This window comes from Chinchilla lanigera, unplaced genomic scaffold, assembly GCF_000276665.1.
Source record: "Chinchilla lanigera isolate Chin_1 unplaced genomic scaffold, ChiLan1.0 scaffold00110, whole genome shotgun sequence".
Lineage (NCBI taxonomy): Eukaryota > Metazoa > Chordata > Mammalia > Rodentia > Chinchillidae > Chinchilla > Chinchilla lanigera.
This window is the reverse complement of record NW_004955511.1, coordinates 2,916,421-2,931,915: the sequence shown is the minus strand read 5'-3', so window position 1 is coordinate 2,931,915 and position 15,495 is coordinate 2,916,421. Positions and strand designations below refer to the sequence as shown.

General features: G+C 42.4%; 1 protein-coding gene across 1 annotated transcript; it reads right to left on the bottom strand.

Moving 5' to 3' along the window:
- Positions 1-1,689: 1,689 nt before the first annotated feature.
- Positions 1,690-2,622, bottom strand: LOC102025274 (olfactory receptor 9I1-like). The gene has a single exon (XM_005408021.1). The coding sequence runs from the start codon at positions 2,620-2,622 to the stop codon at positions 1,690-1,692; it is 933 nt and encodes a 310-aa protein (XP_005408078.1).
- Positions 2,623-15,495: the final 12,873 nt, after the last annotated feature.

Below are 15,495 nucleotides of genomic sequence, written 5' to 3'. Positions count from 1 at the left end.
GTGTCCCATGTCCCAGGATCTTCCTATCTAGAAGAACGTCCCCAACTCATGACTCTCATACACTCATCTTTCAGCTTCCGCTTAAGGTTTAGTTCTTTGGGGAAGTCACACCAAACTAGCTTAGAACCCCATTAGACAATATAACAGCTCCCTGTTTCTTCTTTTGTTCCACTTTCCAAAATTGTAATAATACTATTATAATTATTAATTGCTTGTATAGTGGTTTAACACCTGTCTATGCTCCAGGCTGTAATCTCCATGCAGAAGGAATCATATCTATCTTATTTGTTACTCTATTCTGAGCCTAATATCATTCTGAGGTATAGTAGATACTGCAGTCTCTAAGTATTTGAAGCATTGATAAATAAGACCGTGAGGTATCCAGGGAGGTGTTTCCCAAGTGACATTTCTAGCAGAAAGGGAGGTCATTGAGAGGTGACAGTCAGGTTCACAGTTATCTGCCTTCAGACAATAAAGTAAAAGTCCCAGAGGAGATGGAAGTGAGCAGTGGTTTTCCTTAGTGGAGAATAGAAAGTAACTTGAGTTAATTAAAGCAGGTGTCCATGAGCAATGCTTCTTACCTTTGGTGAGCAAAAAGTATTATAAAGTTTTATATGGGATTCAGTTCAGCCTACCTCGACATCAAATTGTTTCTGCAACTAATGCAGATCCTTGTATCTTTCTTTCTTTCTCTCTCTCTCTTTGTAATTAAGTTTATTAGTACAATTTATAATGATCACATCCACCACAGGGAGTTTGTACCTATACATGATGTATCTTAGTTCCTCTTTTTTCCCATTCCCTCCCCTCTCTTCAACCTCTGTTCCCCTCCTTATTTACAAAGCTTTGCTTCCATTTTATCCTTTTTTCTCATTTTTTTCTTTTCCCTTCCATTCTCCCCAGTTCTTTCCCTTCAAATAATTACTTCCTATTTCACAATAGCTATACATTTATCTATTATACACTTTCAGTTTCTCATACCAGAGAGACAATGAAATATTTACACGTGTCTGTCATACAGTGTCATCTATTCTGTCATCTTGAGAAATAGCTAACATTTTCTAGTTGAATATTTTCCAGATCACATCTCCTTTCTTCTCTTTATTTTTTTCTTCTGTTTAGCTGCTTATATTTCTCCATGGCACATGTCTAACTTAAATATGACTGGATGTTAAGAAAAGTTTTTTTGGTAAAGGTTTATATCTACCCCACCATCCACAACCAAATAATTTAATTTCCCTTACAATGTAAAAAAAAGTATATAGCTGTTGTTTTGTCATCATTCTAGACACAAAAATTAACTTAGAGAGGAAAAATCCAAGTAACTGCTGAGAAAACAATCAGTGATACTCAGCACAGGTCAGAAAAATAAATCTTACATTTTACAGCTTGTTATTATTTACAAAGCTCTGCATTTTTCCATCCATCTTGATTCTAGCTAAAGAACTCTGGACATTTAACTGAACCAAGACAGATTTTTTTGTCCTGATGAGAAAACAGGCAGATTTTTTTCAGGTCAATGGGTCTAATAGAGCTAATAAAGTTACAGAATAATCTAAATCTACATTTTTCTGCCTCAGTATACCTGTTTTATTGTGAGATCTGGCTTGTGTGCTAAAGGAACAAGACAAAAGCCTAAAGGATGATCCACAGGGACTTCTAGGCTAATGGAGCTTGGTCTTATTCTGCTTAGGAAACTCTCATTCTTCTGAAAATTTTCTTCAAAGCTTCCTTCACTTCCTTGTTTCTCAGGCTATAGATCATCGGGTTTAGCATGGGGATTACCATGGTATAAAATACTGACACAATCTTGTCTTCCCAGAGGAACTTTCCCATGTTCCCTTTCAGATATATGAATATGAGTGTCCCAAAGAAAAGAGCCACTGCAGTCATGTGGGACGCACAGGTGGAGAAGGTCTTGGCTTTGCCACCTGCTGAACGAATCCTCAGAATAGCTCGGACGATGAAGAGATAGGATATAAGAATCACTGAGATGCTGGTTGTGATGACGAAGAAAGCGAAGAGGAAGATCACCTGCTCCCGTAGTCGGGTCTCACTGCAGGCAAGTTTCAGCAGGGGCGGGAGGTCACAAAAGAAGAAGTCGATGCGGTTGGACTTACAGAAGGAGATGGAGAAGGTGCACCCAGTGCGGACCACAGAATTCACCATGGCACCAGCATACGCGGTGGCCACCAGCCCCAGGCGGGTGTGTGGTGCCATGGCCATGGTGTAGCGGAGGGGATTACACACAGCTGCGTAGCGGTCGTAGGCCATCACAGCCAGGAGGAAACACTCAGCGCTCGCGTAGAGTGTAAAAAAAAAGAACTGGCTGGCACAGCGCTCGTAGGTGATGACCATCTTACTGGTCCCCAAAGTCTCAAGCAACTGAGGGACAATAACAGAAGAGTAGCAACTGTCCAGGAAGGAGAGGTGGCTGAGGAAGAAGTACATGGGCGTCTGCAGCCGGGCGTCACTCTGGATGAGCATGATCATGCCCAGATTGCCCCCAAGGGTTACGAGATAGAGGGCCAGGAACACGATGAAGAGACCCATCTGCTGTGCTGCCGGGAGCTGGAACCCTGTCAGAACAAACTCCACCACTCTGGAACCATTCTCTGCCATGAAGCCAAAGTTGCCTACTGAAAAATAAAAATAGTAGAGCCTCATCGAAGGTAAATTAAGGTGACCATGGCTGGATTGTTGCTCAATAATAATGACCTTTCAGAATGTTAAAGCACTTCTTAGTTTTCACAAGCTTTATTTCACTTAACCTTTCAGAAGTCCTTGGAAGTCAGTATTGCAAATCCCATTTCTGAAAGAATATGAGGGACAAAGCAGTGAGGTGAATAGTTCCAAATTTCAGTCAAAATGGACAAAGACAAAGCCGGAACTCAGCTCCTTGGGTGACTTCCAAACCCCGGAGACACCACACTGGAATCCGTGTCAGCTTCACATGGAACCAGCACTTTGTTGGAGAAACCCTAGCAGTGTAGTATTAAGAACTGGGCTTTGAAATAAGATATAGTTTTAATTTCCCTCAAACCTTCATCAAGTTAATTAACCTTTCTGAACCTCAGCCTCCTTCTCAATTTGGATTACAAATCCAAAGTCATGATATTATAGTGAAGAACATAATTTGCATACAGTACCTCACTCACACATACTTAGAATTACTTTTTCTAAGTATGATATATACACACACAGTGAAATACTATTCAGCTATAAAAAGTAAGGAAATCTTGTTATTTTTGACAACAGGAATGAACCTGAAAGATATTATATAAAATGAAAGAATCCAAGAATAGAAAGACAAATACCAAAACAAATACATCTTCACTCATAATTTAAAAAAATTTGAACACAGATGAATAGAAAATAGAATAGCAGTTACCAGGGAGTGGGGTGGGAGGATGGAAAGATGTTGGTCAAAGGATACAAAAGTTTAGTAAGTTCAAAAGATTTATTGTACAACACGTGACTATACTGAATAAAAATGTACCATACACTTTACAATTGCTAAGAGAGATTTTCTGTTCTCACCACAAAAAAATAATAAGTATGTGAGATAGTGCATGTATTAATTAGCTTGGTTTAGCCAATCAACAGTATTTCAAAGCATCATTATATGCCATAAATATATACATATTGTCTTAATCACTTTCTCTGCGAGACACAATACCCAGCACCAGCAATTTAAAGGAAGGGACGTTTCTTTTGGCCCACCACTTTGGAAGTTTCGGTCTTCACATGGTCAGTGTCAAGATGGAAGGACCTGGGCAGAGGAAAGCTGCCCATATTATGGCATCCAGGAAGTACAGACAAAGGAGGAACCGAGGGAGATAAACCCTTCTGGGTCACACCCGCAGGGCCCTTTCTCTTCTGACCAAACCCTTATCTCCTCACAGCACATTTAGCTCTGAACCCTTTAATCCATTCTTGAGAACAAGCTCCCATAATCCACTTCCCAAAAGCCCCTCCTCTGAGCACAAGTCTTTGGGGGGTACAGTCCAGATCCAAACCAGAACACAATTTTCATTTGTCAATTAAAACTAAATAAATAATGAAAACATAAAAGAAAATTTTTCTAAATTCTGGGATAATGTGAGTAACACGCTCTTTAATGCATTCTAAAATCTTATCTCCCAGCCTACAGCCCCTTGAAGTTCCAACACTAACTCTGCCTTCCCTTGCGGCTGTGTTTGATGTGTATACAAGCAGAATGGACTTAGAAGCTAGAGCCATAAAGGGCAAGCACGGACAGAATCCCTTCAGCTCGCTTCCCTGCCAGTGGCTTCTTCCTCTCTCTTCCTGCCAAACAGTGTGGCCTGATTTCCAAGTTCCCTGTTATTCCCAAGGACCTGTCCCATTTTTAAATGCCAGATCATTATCAATCAGTGAATCAAGCCATTCTGGAATTAGCTTGCAAAGCTCATTAAGGGATAAAGCTGTCACACTGAGTTTAGTATCTAATACAAATGGTATTCTTGCCAGGTATTAGGACAATCCTGCCTTTGTGATTTGGCTGCTAATAATCTGAGGTATTGAAAATACGGAATGTGAACTTTAAAGGTGATTCTACTTGTCTTCTTTCCATCCTTGAAACAAAAACTGAATTTGAGAAACATCTCATAAAACTTCAGAAAAATAACAAAGTAAAATTTGGATCAATGTTTGGCAAAAGCTGATCTAGTGATGGAATAAATGTCAGTATGTGCTAGGGTTTGTTTTTTTTTTTTTTTTTTTCCCTCCACTGAGTTCTTAATAGTATAAATATTTTGGTTGTTTTCCTAGACAAAAATCTTATATTGATCTTGGTCAATCATGCTGTTCTTAAGAGTTCATGCAAATCAGCCTGACCAAAGAAAAGAAGAGTCTGTATTCACACCCTTATTCAGTAAGAATCTAGCGAGAACTTACCGAGTATCAGGCATTCTTCTAGCTCCTCAGAACAAGGCAGAAAAAGATGTTTGTTCTCAAGAAGCAGTTACTTCAGGAGAGCCCTGCACGGGCGATGTGTTTTTAAAAGAAGAAATATGTGGTCTACCATGATGATGTTATGGGGGAAAGTGCTGCCACTTGTGGAGAGTTCAGACTATCAATGTAAACAGAAGTTATTAAACAGGACCATCATAAGAGGTTCATTAAAATGGAACATTTAGGAAATGATAGCGATCAGGTAACCTCATACGTCATTTACTCCCAAAACTTTTAAAAATAATAATAATGTCACAAAACACCAACAACAAAGCCAGCCATGACAAAACATGTGGAGTTTTCCAGGTCTTCATGTGACACTTTAAAGACAACTTTGTTGGAAAGTGTTATCTTCCTGATAACAGCGCATAGCCTCTGGGGTGCTGGAAATTCCAGGATGTCTAGAACCATCCAGCATAGAGATAAGGCTGGAATTCCAGACATGCAGCGTCCTGGTAAGAAAATGGGACCTGAGGACAGAGTCTGTTCCAGATGCAGACCCAGTCATTTCTACTTGTGTGACCTTGCACTAATTCCTTAACCTATAGACTCTCATTTTTCACACCTCTGCAGCTACAATGGTAGAACTTCTGCACCGTGAGAAGTCAAAGATTTAATTCATGAAAACACACACTGTGCCTAATACACAGCAAACTCCTGAAACATGAAATTGTTACAAGTATTTTTCAGCCTCTAGGTTGTTCTGTCATTCAGAAATCTAACTTCTCTCCACTTTTTTGCTGAGCTAAATGAGGCTTAAAATGGTGAAGGCACTTTGTTAAGAGCACGCAGTTAATAAACAGCACCAGGGCTCCCGGCTCCCAGTGCTCTGTGCTTTCCACTAACCCATCACCCATCGCTGCAGCCCAAGAAGAGGACACAACAACTGCCTGGCTTCTGGAAGACCCCACCGGGAAGACGCAAGTCGGGAGACAGACTTCCTTCCACCACGGCCCCAACAGACACACAAGTCCCTACTGGAAGGAGGGCGGTATTTTCTCAGGGAAGCGTGTGGCATGGTGAAGGAATGGCACTGATTGCTGTGAGCCAGAGGGAACATATAGTAGGAAGGCTAGAAACAGCACCAGGAAACCTGCAGTCAGGTCCAGGTGGTGTATCTTCCATGTCCGAGTCTGTGTCCTCTTCACACACATAGCTGCTCTAAAGAAGCTCACTGTTCTAGAACACTAGGGTCTCTCTTCCCTTTTCTTCTTCAAATGCCATGAGCAGGGAAAGGAATCCCTATGAATGCACCACACAAAATGTACGCGAGGCTGTAGTTTGGACTGAGCCTCTGTGCTATACAGAAAGACCAAACCAGAGTGGAGTCACTCATGCCGAAGTCCCACACCACTAATCCAAAACCAAGTTGCCTACCAGACCTGCTGAGAAATCAGGAGAGAGATAATAGTCCAATCCCCAAACACACCAGTTTCCAACTGCTTCATATGATTGTAATGAGAGTGTGCAATGACACTTTTTGGTGCACAGGACTTCTTTAATGGCTTTACATACATTTCCCCTTATACCTGGGCAAAGACTAGATTAACATCAGTTAAATAAAAAAGTTTGGCCAATTCTGAGTTGGAAACACTACACGTGTTCCCCTTCTTGTAGCGTCACCTTTCCTGGCATGTTTAGTCTGCAGAGAAGGGAGAGAGGAAGAGGTGCTCAAGGACAACAATGGAATGAACTCTAATGAAGTCTCTGCACCCTCAGAAGACCATCTCCTCTAGCACAGATTTCAGCTGCAAGACAAAGAACGCAAGTCATTGAACTAACCCTGCCCTGGCTCCTTGGTTACATCTGCCTACAGATACCGTTGCTGTGTCCAAATCTCATCCCTCATTTTTAATTCATTTTATCTTGCTGCATGTTGTGCATTTTTATAAACCACTTTAAATCTCCTCTGGAAAGAGGTATTGATGAATAAATAAATACAAAACAAAATTGCCCGCTGCTAGATGCCAAGATAATCAAAATAATTAGCCCTATCAGCATCAGACCAAGAATGATGCCGCCAGAGGACTTTGCCAAATGGGGTCCAGGATGACAGTGCACAAAAAGTGATTCACCAAAGTCAGAGCAGTCTACATAAAGGGGATGGAGAAAGTAGATGCTCGTGGGGAGAAGTGGAATCTTGCAGGGGAAGCTCCAATCCTGAGATACTGCAGCCAGCTCCAGAAATCGCCGTTCACATCTAAGACAGTGACCTGGGTCTTCCCTTCAAGACAGGGAACAGATGGAGGAGGGTGGGAGAGGGTCTCTTCATTCATAGCAGGCTTCAGCGTGAGCCTTCTCAGTGTCAACTGTGTCCATCTCACAACGGGCAGAGGAAAACTTGACAGAAGACCAAGATTGCCAGATGGTGGCTGAGCTACGGAAAAGCAGCAAAGTGTGTTTCTCTCCAAGGACCACCACCTGGCCACGTGAGGCACTGTTTAAATTCCTAAACTAGTCCAGAATAACATAATTCTAGATAGACTGACTAGTCCATTTCTTAATAATTAGTATTAGGCAAAATAAACAACTCGGCAAAATCTCCAGGTGGAGAGAAGAACCATGGATCACCACAGATCTGTGTGGCCTCAGAAGAAAAACTTGGTTTCAGAAAATTCAGATAAGCTGAGATTCTGGGAAAGTATGCATAGAACACCGAAGCAGCAGATTCTTGCTCTTGAAACCTACAGAATACTTGAAATTGCTGAATCGTTGAAAGGGTACATGGGGGAAAGTGAGTGCTGAAACCACCTGAGCCAGGTTTCCTCCATCACACCAAGCAGCATCAGCATTTCATAGTCTCGGGAGTCTGTTCTCCAGCTTGAGCACCCACAGAAATGCTTCCCGTCTGGGGGGTCTTCCCACAGTGGACGTCTAGAACTCTGGGCTACCCTTCCCCACACTAGTTAGATCTGCCCAGGGCTATCAGCCAATGGAGCACACACTTAGGATATGTAATCCTCACGCCTTCTAAAGCGAAAGGAGAAAGATCTCAAGACTGTCTGTTCATTGAGCTTATTAATGCTCCCCTAAACCTCCTCCAACCCTCAGAAAACAAATGGGAGCTTCAGAAGAAGAAAAGTCCAGCAAGCTTTAATAGGCTCTATTTGTCATCGTACAGCAGAGAAATCTCTGGACTAAGAAATAACAGGCTACTATGGATCAGACAAGAAAATGTATAGGAAGCGAATTCTAAGAGTAGAAAGGTGTGCGCTTGCAAGGACTTCTCTAAGCACCCAGAGATCAACTTTATAATAGAACATACCATGGGAACAATAGAGCAGTAGATCTGAAGCACACTTAGCTCAATAGAACTAATCCACTTAGAGCCTCCAACCCAGATTTAAGCTTATTTTAAAATTGGGAGGTATAAAGGTTGTGTGATGTCCCTACAGTTATGTAGCCAGTGTTCTCAGCTGCAGTGATGCAACCAAGAAAAAGGTATAAAAGCAACAGCTCTTTTCTCCAAGCAGTGTGCCGGACGCTGGGGGTGCCATGATAAATACATAAAACTAAATGACCACAGGTAACGATTATCCTCCCTCTGGCCCTACTATCAAACTAGACCTGGAGCCTGTACTGACCTACAAGGGAAAGAACAGAATGAAATGTGATGTGTTCTGGCTGTCACCCAACATGCCAGGGTAGATGTGGGGTCCTCAGAATGCTTAAGTGGTGGGGAAATATGCCTCCTCTTTCTACCACACTTGAAGTCATTCAGGCTTGGGGTGAAAAAGATCCAAGAATGATCTGCATCTCTTGGAAATTTGTTTGGGGGTAAAAAAAGAAAAAAAAAAGACTTTAGTTGACCATTTTTTAGTTGAATAAAAACTCATAGAGACACAGGAAGTTTTTTCTGGCAATATATTAGCACTGAAAATAGCAGAAAAGCAGAACCAGTGTGGAACCAGGGTGCTTTGAAGTTCTATCACAGTGGGGTCAAATCTCAGCCAGGCGCTTCAATCCCCTGTTCCATAAGATGTTCATGACACTCCCTTGCCCACAGGAGCGCTGTGAAGATGAAATGAGATGGCATACTGTGTGCTCAACAAAGTTCGGCTCTGTTGTACACATTGGAAGGTGTGAACCCACCCTCAAAAATATTATAAATTACTCATAATCCCTTACTTTAGAATACCGTGCACCCTTTACCTCATTTGACCCTCACACAATTTCATTTCAGATGGAGAAAGTGGGACGGCGAATTCAACTGGCATGGCCAGGGTTCCTAGGATTGGGAAGAAAAGCTGCCAGAACTGAGACCCAGACCTTGTCCACCAACCACAACACCATTCACCAAGTTGCCATAGCTTGTCTCAGCCTAAGAGAGTAGGGTAGACAGGAAACTTTGAGATCTTAATGTTCTTTCTCGCTTTGTGGTCCTACAATAAGATTCTGGAATGGCATTAAAAGCTAGCCAAGCCCTGACCTCAAGTTTTTTACCCATCTTTTTCCCCATGTCCCCTCACTTTGACCCAGGTGTTCCCCGGATGGAGCATGCAGGAGAATCTTGGGACTTAGAGGAGTGTGCAAAGGTCCCGGTTCCACCCTCTTACCTTCACCAGTGAAGTAGCATTACCCTCATCCTAGAGGTGAGGCAAAGGAGCCCAAGATAAGGAAGATCTTGTCCACATACAATCAGCCAGCAGGAAAGGCTGGAATGACCAGACCCCAGGTCTCCTGAAGCCTGATGAGATGACTTTTCCCCTGCCTGGGTGGCCCCTCCTTTCAGGGTCTTAGCACACCTTTTCTGTTCCGAGTTACTAAGCTCTCTGCATCTCCAAAAGTGACGGTAGTGGGTGAAGCACCCTTCTTTCAAGGGGAACTGAGGGGAGACGAGCTGTGATGTTGGGAATTCCCAGAGTGAGCCTGACAGAGCACTAACAGGGGCATCAGTCATCCTTAGCCCTGGGAGAGCTGGGACTCTTTCACCCCTTCGCCCCCTGTGAGCTTCTCCCAAAGTCAGCACCCAGCCAGTTGGCTCCCAAAGGGGACATCTCAATTCCCTGTGCCTTAGCTGTGGCCCAGCCAAGCACAGGAAGTAGCTGCACTGACTGAACTGCAAGGGTCTGAGGTTTACCGGCCACACAGAGCAGAAACCCCCTCTCCAGCATCACCGGAGGCTGATTTCTGAACTTGCGGTGCTCCTTTCCAACCAAGCACAATTAGGAAGCCTGAACAGTCCCAAGGATGGAGAAAATACTCCCCCGACACAGGAACTCGTTCTACCTGCAGCTTCCAGCTCTCTCGGCAATGCTGAATCACTCCAAACACCTGCCAGAGCTTTGCGAGTTTCTCAGAGATTTGAGAAGTGCGCTTTCTCCACTTTTTCAGTAGTAGCCTTTTACATCTGTCTGTTCACAGGATTCCACCTACCTTGTGTCTTCTGAGGCTGAAAACAGTCACCTCAATCAAGTAGGAGGGACTTTATCAGTCCCATCGTATAGCTGAAGAACGATGGCGCAAATACGCTAAATGCTTTAAATCACTGCAAAGGACAAGCAAAGGCAGGAAGTCATAGCACACTGTACTCCCCAGAAAAATCACACCTGGCTCTGACCCGACTTAATAAGGAAACAAAGACTCAGGTTGTCGAGTACATTTCCAACCCGGACTGTGGTTCCCTTTCTCTCTGATCTACTACAGCTGCACTCGCCTCCAGGAGGACCAAGTGGTCTTCCCTAGTCTCAAAGGCAGGGTAAAGGTGAACAAAATATGGTGCCTAAGTGGGGTGTTGGGGGCCAGAGAAACAGACATCTCCAGCACCTGCAGCTCAAGAGCCCCGGCACCAACAGGAGCACCCTTAAGAGGCCCTAGATCTCTTCCCTGTCCTGGCTGGATCCGTTACTCCGGGAAAACAATTAGAAGACTGAGGGAAGGAGATTGCCCTTGACTGGAGTTTCTAATCAGGCCCTAAGCTGCTAATTAGGCTTCTCCAACTCCCAGGGGAAAGAAACCTTCAGAAATGAGCCCCTGTACTCCCAGCATTCTCAGCGCCACCCACTGGATCTCCATGCTGTCTGCCGTGTCTCAAGTCAATCACATCTTGGGGGATGAGGGAGCAACTTCTGCTCTCTGCTGTCTGAGGAGTGGTCATCAACCCAAGGTGACTCGCCCAGCTTCATTTAGAGACAAAAGTGACCTAAATGACAATGCAAAGCCCCAGGAATCTGCTTACTCATTGTCCAATTAAAATTTATACTACATATGAAACATTCACAACAGTACCTGGCACACCAAAATTATATTTATGTTTAACTGAGTCTTCACAAACATCCCATGAGACAGACACTATTGTTATGATATTCTACAGCCAGTAAACAGAGCCAGAGAGGTGAAATAACCACTCAAGGGGATGCAGGACGCAAGAAGAGCTGAGGTTGTCACGTAGCTGAAAATTAATACAACTCATTTAGTGTAGAAAACTTGTGCAATGTCAATAAACATAAAGAAACAAGCAAAACCACTGCACTCACACCATTCCAGTAAGCAACATTAACAGTTGAAGGGAAATGTACTAGAGCATACTTAGCTAGCACACAGCTCTGGCAGTAAACTGCGTGGTTTCAGATCTTCTCTCTCCCTCATGAATTTGTGTCACTTCTCTTCACCACGTCCTGGGGTGGGTTGTGGAAGTTTTAAACACTCAGAATAAGGCCTATCACTGTTAGTATCAATAGAATGTTTGTTATAGGCACTCACATACTTTTTAAAAATTAAAAGTTTAGGAATGGATCAAAAAGATGTATTTTTATACAATGGAGTATTACTCAGCTATTAAAAAGATAAACTCGAGGCGTTTGTGGGTAAACTGATGCAACTAGAGACCATACTCATAAGTGAAATAAATCAGACCTGCATGTGTAAATATCAGATTGTCTCCCTAGTGTAAGAACCTGAAAGAGTAAATGAAATCCAAAAGATACAATAGATATCGTGAAAGGAAAAGGAACTGCTCAAGGGAAAGGAACAACTGGAATGAGGGAAAGGAGAAAAGAAAGAAGGAAGAAAGGAAGGAAGGGAAAAAATATATATGTATATACACCAGACAGCTGGGATAATGTTACTGCTGACTTCTACTGGTCTGTTGAAAGGAATAGTTAATGCTTAATTTTTTTTTTCTTCTTTTTAATTTTTTTGACCAATTTTGCATGCTTATATCTGGTAATCTGAACAACTAATTTGAAGACAACAATATGCAATATAACAACCATTGTTGAATTCCTATCATCTTGTTTAGTGAAATTCTTCATCGTTTCTAATTTTCATTATTTCTTATTCTCTTTAAAGTGAAAATAATTAATTAATTTAAAAAATAAAAATTAAAAGTTCATATACAGTTATTATATTTTCCACTGCAGTGAGTGAATAAGGAAAGAGATGAACTGTTAGGAAGCTATTCCAGTGGGAGGTACTCATTACCCACTGCAATACCCGGGGAAGTGAGGACTCCCCGGGCAGGGCATGAATGTTAGCCCACCAGACATCATACCCTGGGACACCCTCCTGGAAGCCTAGATGGCCACAGAAAAGAAAGAACTAAGTTGCAGTCTTGCCAAGGTTGGTCAAAATGTCCTCTTCCCATGTATCACATGCACGTAAACAAGCCAAAGGAAGTCATCCTAGACCAAAGGGGAGAGACTCCTCGGTGATTCTCAAGCATGGAAAACCTCAGAGCGCTGCAGTAGAGGACAGGCCACACCGAAAAGTTATATATAAAACACAGTACAATACTATTATAAATGTTATATAAAGCATCATAATCCATAAATGCTTTTGCTTGTTTATAGATGATAGATAGATACATAGAAGTATAGATAGTTGGGCTTTGATATTCACAGGTCCTACATCCCTGGATTCAACCAACCTGAGGTAGAAAATGTTCCCCACCCCAAAACTCACCTCTTTACTGAACACTGCAGACTTTTTCTTGCCATTTCTTAAAAAACACTGGATGACAACAACTTCCTTGGCATTACTCTGTAGAGGGCATCATAAATTATCCAGAGGCGATTATAGTGTATGGGAGGACGTACGTGGATTATATGCAAATGCTGTGCCGCTTCATGTAAGAGACTGAGCCCCTGTAGGTCAGATCCTGGACCAAGCCCCTGAGGAATCAGAGGGGTGATTCTGCATATCTTGAACCTTGACAGCTGAGGGATTGTAACAGATTTAATTTAGCAAGCTCATTAATAGAGAAATGTATGTTTCTCCTCCTCACGGTGACAGAGCTTATTCATATCCATGAAACCGCGTCTCTCTCATCTACTACTCTGCTGTCTGACAAACCCCGACAGAGGGCCAATGCTGCCCCCGGACCTCCCCTCCCTTTGTGTGGGCTCTGCCCTGGCTCGCTCCCCTACATCTGCTGAGGACCTTTTATACCCCAAGTCTCTGTGGAGGGCTGCCTGTCCTTCCTTACCTCAGCTTCCTGGGCTCCTTCCATTGGCTCCTCCAACCTCCGCCCAAACAGCATTCGGGAACTGAGCAAATGTGTGCAGCATTGGATGCCTGGGATCCTCACATCCGAAATACCCTACTCTGCTGAAATAATTTCAGCCACTTTGATGTTTCCAACTTCTTATTAAGAAATAATATTACCGTGACCATAGATCGCTGTAGAAATTAGTAACTAGTTCATTGGAGCAATTCCCTGGAAGCAGAATGATAAGGAAAAGGGACTTCTCATCTTTAAGGAGCTCGATACACATAAGCAAACTGCCTGCAAGACACTGCCCACCACTTCACAGTCTATGGGAGTATCTAGCTCCCAGCACCCCTGTTGATAACTGATATTGTGATTGTCATTTAAATGTTTGAGGACTATGGAGGTGAACAAGTATCTTGTGACTCCATAAATTTATAAATTTTTACTCCCTATTATGTTCAGCTTCTTCATATATTTATCTAGCTCCTTTTCTGCTTTTGTAAATTCAGCACGCATTCATTGTCTTTGCCCAGTTTTAAATATCTTTAATTGTCATGACAATTGTCTGCATTTATAGATTTGGGGATATTTTTGTTTATTTTTATGATAAGGTGCTTGACTTTTCTGAACAAATTCTAGAAACATTAAGACTCTCTCTTTTCATTTCTTTGACAAATATTTACTGAGTGTCTAGTATGTGCTGGAAACTATTCTAGACATTGGCAACATAGCAGTGAACAATAAAAACAAGATCTCTGCTCTCAGAGCACTTAGCTCACATAACAGACAGAGACAGAGGCGGTAGTGTTCTAAACAAATGGAGATGGATGATACTATAGAAGACAAAGAGACCCTTCAGCACAAAGCAACTTCTCTAGGTGTGGAATGTACCCTGAGACCTGCATTGAAAGAAGACACAATGTGTGTTTTTGTGTGAAAAGCATTTCAGAAGAGCAAGTGCCAAGGCCCTGAGGTGGAAATCAGCTGGGCTCTCGGGGAGCAGACAGGAGGCCAGCAGGAGAAGAATGAGGTAGGCCAGGGGCAGGTCATATAATCACAGCAGGAAATCACTTTCTTCCTAGAGCCAGAAAAATGTGCTTAAAAATTACATCAGCTGCTATAAATTCCTTGTTTAAAACATTGCACTGGGTTCCCATTGCACTGTGCTGTTTTAAACTGCTGAGACTTTGTTATTTATCTGGGTGCCATATGCGAAGGTGACCCGGGCAGCCCAGCTAATAAACCAGGCATAGTGAGAGATGAAAAGAAGGGAATGAATTGAGGATGCTGGGAGGCAAATTCAACAGAACATCCTCCCATGTATGTGAGAAATACCTGCTTCCTACTTTAATCTAGTACTTATTTTTAACGTATTTACATGGCATTTTTACATGCAGAGTATTTATCATTCTATAGATATTAATATGTATGCTGTCACAGTTCCTTTCTACATTCTTAGGTTTTAAAAACACATTATCCACCAAGAGATCACAAAGGGACGATCATTCTGCCGTCAATTGTTCAATAAATGTTTCTTTCTCCAACCCACACATAACATAAAACCTTCATTCTATCCCAGATTTTCATGTATATTGGAATAGATTCCCAAGCTTTGCGATTTCCTCTACTGATATATTGAAAAACACTGCTTCATTTGTTATAGCTCCAGAGTAAGCTTTTATATTTCTCCCTAATATTTTTATTTTTCCAGTTTTTCTTGGCTGTTTCCATCCATTTGGCCTTCTTATTGTAATATAAATATTGAAATACTTTCTTCCTGATAATGTTGATTTTCAAAAAAAAAAAAAAAACCCTCAAAGGAGGTAGACATCGTATTATAGTGATACCTACATACCAATGTTTACAGCAGGTTTGGAAGTGACCTACCCATCCATCAACGGAAGAGTGGCCGGGTGTGGTGGTACACACCTGCAATCCCAGCACTCGAGGGTAAGGGAGAAGGACCCTCATGAGTTCAAGGCCAGCCTGCACTACACAGTGAGACCTTGTCTCCAAAGAAAACTATAGGCCAGTTCCCAGCTCGATCAACCCTCCTGCAGCAGCTGTGAGTGTTCACAGCTCACAGCCAC

Excerpts from the sequence above, each read along its gene's own strand:
- LOC102025274 (XM_005408021.1), bottom strand. The coding sequence starts at position 2,622 with ATGGCAGAGAATGGTTCCAGAGTGGTGGAGTTTGTTCTGACAGGGTTC.